At 40.6% G+C, this 4277-nt stretch overlaps 1 protein-coding gene across 1 annotated transcript; it reads left to right on the forward strand.

Moving 5' to 3' along the window:
- The first annotated feature begins 2194 nt into the window (after window positions 1-2194).
- LOC102853676 (olfactory receptor 49-like) lies at window positions 2195-3124 on the forward strand. The gene has a single exon (XM_006883299.1). It carries the CDS (start codon window positions 2195-2197, stop codon window positions 3122-3124), a length of 930 nt encoding a protein of 309 aa, XP_006883361.1.
- Window positions 3125-4277: the final 1153 nt, after the last annotated feature.

Consider the following 4277-nt stretch of genomic DNA (forward strand, 5'->3'; position numbering starts at 1 on the left):
TATGCAAAGGCTTTTGACTCTGTGGATCACAACAAGCTATGGCTGACTCTGAGAAGAATGGGAATCCCAGAATATTTGATTGTGCTAATATGAAACTTATACTTGGACCAAGAGGCAGTTGTCAGAACAGACCAAGGAGACACTACATGGTTCAAAATCAAGAAGGGGGTTCGTCAGGGATGTATTCGGTCTCCATACCTTTTCAATCTGTGTGCAGAACAGATCATCCGAGACGCTGGGCTATACGAAGAGGAATGTGGCATCAGGATTGGTGGAAGAATCATCAACAACCTGCGTTATGCAGATGACACAACTCTGCTTGCTGAAAATGAGGAGGACCTGAAGCACTTGCTGCAGAAGATCAAGAACTACAGCCTCCTATATGGACTGAAGCTCAACGTCAAGAAAACAAAAATTCTAACCACTGGGCCAATTGGCAGCACCAGCATGGATGGTGACGAGATTGAGATAGTTAACAGCTTTAATTTACTTGACTCCACAGTCAACACTCTTGGTAACAGCAGCCAGGAAATCAAGAGGCGAATTGCATTGAGAAAGTTGGCTGTGAGGGACCTCTCAAGAGTACTGAAGAGCAAAGATGTCAGACTGGAGACTAAGGTGTGCCTGATCTGGGCTATAGTCTTTGCAATTATGTGCTATGCATCAGAGTTGGACAGTGAATAGGGTTGATAGAAAGAGGATTGATGCCTTTGAGCTGTGGTGCTGGAGACGACTGTTGAATATACCATGGACTGCTAGGAGAACAAACAGGTTTGTCCTAGAAAGGGTGAAGCCAGAGTGTTCCCTGGAGTCAAGGATTCTGAAGCTTTGTCTGACATATTTTGGGCATGTTGCAAGGAGGGACTGGTCCTTGGAGAGGGACATCATGTTTGTCATGTTTGGCAGAGTGGAGGGGCGGCGAAGGAGAGGAAGACCTTTGATGAGATGGATAGATTCTGTGACTGGAGCGGTGGGAATAAGTGCGTTTGAGATGGCTAGGTTGGCACAGGATAGAGCAGCATTTAGAGTTCTTGTACATAGGGCCGCTATGAGTCGCAAGCAACTAGATGGCACATAACAACAACCGTTCCTCCACGGAAGAAAGTTGAGCAATCTCCTCCTCTGTGATTCAACTGCCTCTAAAAAGCCACTGGAGGTTCAGCGATGAGTCGGTTCTGACCAGACAGGGCATAACAAACAAACTGCAGGGTCTCTCTAGAGGCAAAAGTAGTGCAACTTCAACTCATATACATTGTACATGTGGTCAGGAGTCCTTGGAAAAACACATCATCTGGGAAAGGTGAAAGATAAGAGGAAGAGAGGAAGACTCCAAGAAGATTAATTGACACAGTGAATATAACAGGCTTGAGCGTATCAGATAATAAGGACGGTGCGGGATAAGGCAAGGTCCATATCTGTATTCACAGGGTCACTATGAGTTGTAGTTAACACACATATGTAACAGTAACAACAAATTATGTATCCTAAAGTTGGACAATGAATAAAAGACCAAAGAAGAATTGATGCCTTCCTTTAATTGTGGTGCTTGCAAAGAGTATTGCATATCTCATAAACTCAAAATAACAAATCTGTCTTGGAGGAAGTGAGGATGATGAAATTTCAATTCACATACTTTGGGTATATTTTCAGGAGGGACCAGACCTAGGAAAAAGACATAATTTTGGGAAAGTAGATGATAAATGAAAGAGAAGCCACTCAACAAGACAGATTGACACTATGACTGCAACAATGAGCTTAAGCATTATGAATATCATGAATATAGCACAGGACAGGGCAGGGTTTTCTATCTGTTGTTCACAGGGTCACTATGAGTACTAGCTGACACTACAACACATAACTACAATAAGGAAAGACATCTTCTGATCAAAAAAGAAACTATAGAATGAATTTAATAGGGCTTGCAAACAAATGAAGGAGAATGTTAAAAACTTTTTCAACAAAATTGCAAGCATCTCATGAACCCCAAATTGGGTCAAATAATTTGACTAGTTGCTGAATAGATGAGCTTTGTGAACAACTAGCCTGAGGAGAGAGAAAGAAAGAAAGAAAGACATTTGTAGCCTAAAGGAATAAATGAGCCCTTCAGTTTAAACTCTGACACTCATTCCCTTTCTTTTCAGACTCAGGCTGGTGTGCAAGGCTCAGAGCATCCCCAGCATAGGTCAGAGGAGCCATGAGGAACAGCACCACTGTCACTGAGTTTGTCCTGCTGGGCCTGTCAGGGGCCTGTGAGCTGCAGATGCTCATCTTCCTGGGCTTCCTCCTCACCTACCTCCTCACTCTGCTGGGGAACCTCCTCATCGTGGTCATCACCCTCCTGGACACACGCCTCCACACAGCCATGTACTACTTCCTCCGCAACTTTGCTGTCCTGGAGATCTGGTTCACCTCTGTCATTTTCCCCAAGATGCTCACCAATATCCTGACAGGAGAAAAGACTATCTCCCGAGAAGCCTGTTTTCTCCAGGCTTTCTTTTATTTCTTTCTGGGCACCACAGAGTTCCTCCTTCTGGCTGTGATGTCTTTTGACAGGTATGTGGCTATCTGTAACCCCTTACGTTATGCCACCATCATGAACAAAAGGGTCTGTGTGCAGTTGGTCCTTTGTTCATGGGTGACAGGATTCCTTCTCATCATTGTTCCAAGTTTAATCACATTTCAGCAGCCATTCTGTGGCCCTAATATCATTAATCATTTCTTCTGTGACAACTTCCCACTCCTGGAACTCATCTGTGCAGACACAAGTCTGATAGAGATTCTGGGCTTTATTGTGGCCAACTTCAGCTTACTGGGAACTCTGTCTGTGACGGCCACCTGCTATGGCCACATCCTCCACACCATCCTACGCATCCCCTCAGCCAAGGAGCGACAGAAAGCCTTCTCAACCTGCTCCTCTCACATCATTGTTGTGTCTCTATTCTATGGCAGCTGTATCTTCATGTATGTCCGATCAGGTAAGGGCAGCCAGGGGGAGGACAGAAGCAAGGTGGTGGCCCTGCTCAACACTGTGGTGACTCCAATGCTCAATCCTTTCATCTACACTCTGAGGAACAAACAGGTAAAGCAGGTGTTTAGGGAGCAGGTGAGCAAACTCCTCTCATAAAAATAAGCTGGAACTAAAAGGGGAAAACAGCTTCATTATTTAAACTTCCACAAATGACCTCCATGACCCCTCATATGGGTCTTGACTGGATCTAATCCATGTTTGTCTCATATATATACACATTATTGCTTATTTAATATGTCTTAAAAATACATAAAATTAAATATGCCATAATGTTGTATAACCCAGCTTGTAACTAATTTTTTTTACTTGGTCTCATTTTGAAAGCTCTTCATTGACAAGATTTCCTTTTTCATAGAATTGTTAAAACTTGATATAAATAGGAAGAATATATTTATGTTATATTTATAAAACATTAACTATGTATGAGAAACTGCTTAAGTTGAAATGGTCAAGATTATTATTTAAAAAAGCATCAGATATTAAAACACTATGCCAGAATCAACAAACAAAACAATGGAACTAGATCTATAATCTTGAAATATAGTGTAGTACATACAAAGATCTAATAGATGATAAAAGTAGATTTCTAAAGAATAGAAAAATTTGATAAATTATGCCAAGATCATTGACTAATTACAGTAGAAGCCTTCCTTCCAAATAGATTGGAACTAGTATTTAGTTAGTTAACTGGGAGGTTAAAGAAAAATAACATAAAAATGATAAGTGCCTTAAATGTGTTGTTATAAATTAAAACCTATAAATACATATTCACTCAATAATCTAAATGTGCCATATTCTTTGAACATTAATCTTCTTTTAGTATTTAATGTTTCAATCGCATTCATAATACACCTTCTATACTATTATCTGGTGGCTTACTGGTAAGGAGTTGCTCTACCAATCTAAAGATACATGATTCAAATCCACCAGGTGTTCCATGGGAGGAAGATGGACAATCTCCTACCATGCAATTTACTGTCCCTGGAGAATTTACAACACACTGGAGAATCAGCTATGTTGATCCTGACTCAACTGTACATAACAAGAGCAATACTAATATTCAGGATTTGTTTTAATAGTGCAAAATTTTAAACATGCATGAGAAACTATGTATGAGTAGGCTCCAAAAATTTTTACTCTTTATGTATTTGTTTGTTTGCCAGTTCTTGCCTACACTTAATTCAATATTGATTTTTCTATGCTTGCCTTTACAGAATCTATTGAAAAGAATCAAATGTATTTTTACAGA

This window comes from Elephantulus edwardii, unplaced genomic scaffold (assembly GCF_000299155.1).
Source record: "Elephantulus edwardii isolate Elephantulus edwardi_28Jun2011 unplaced genomic scaffold, EleEdw1.0 scaffold00026, whole genome shotgun sequence".
Taxonomy (NCBI): Eukaryota; Metazoa; Chordata; class Mammalia; order Macroscelidea; family Macroscelididae; genus Elephantulus; species Elephantulus edwardii.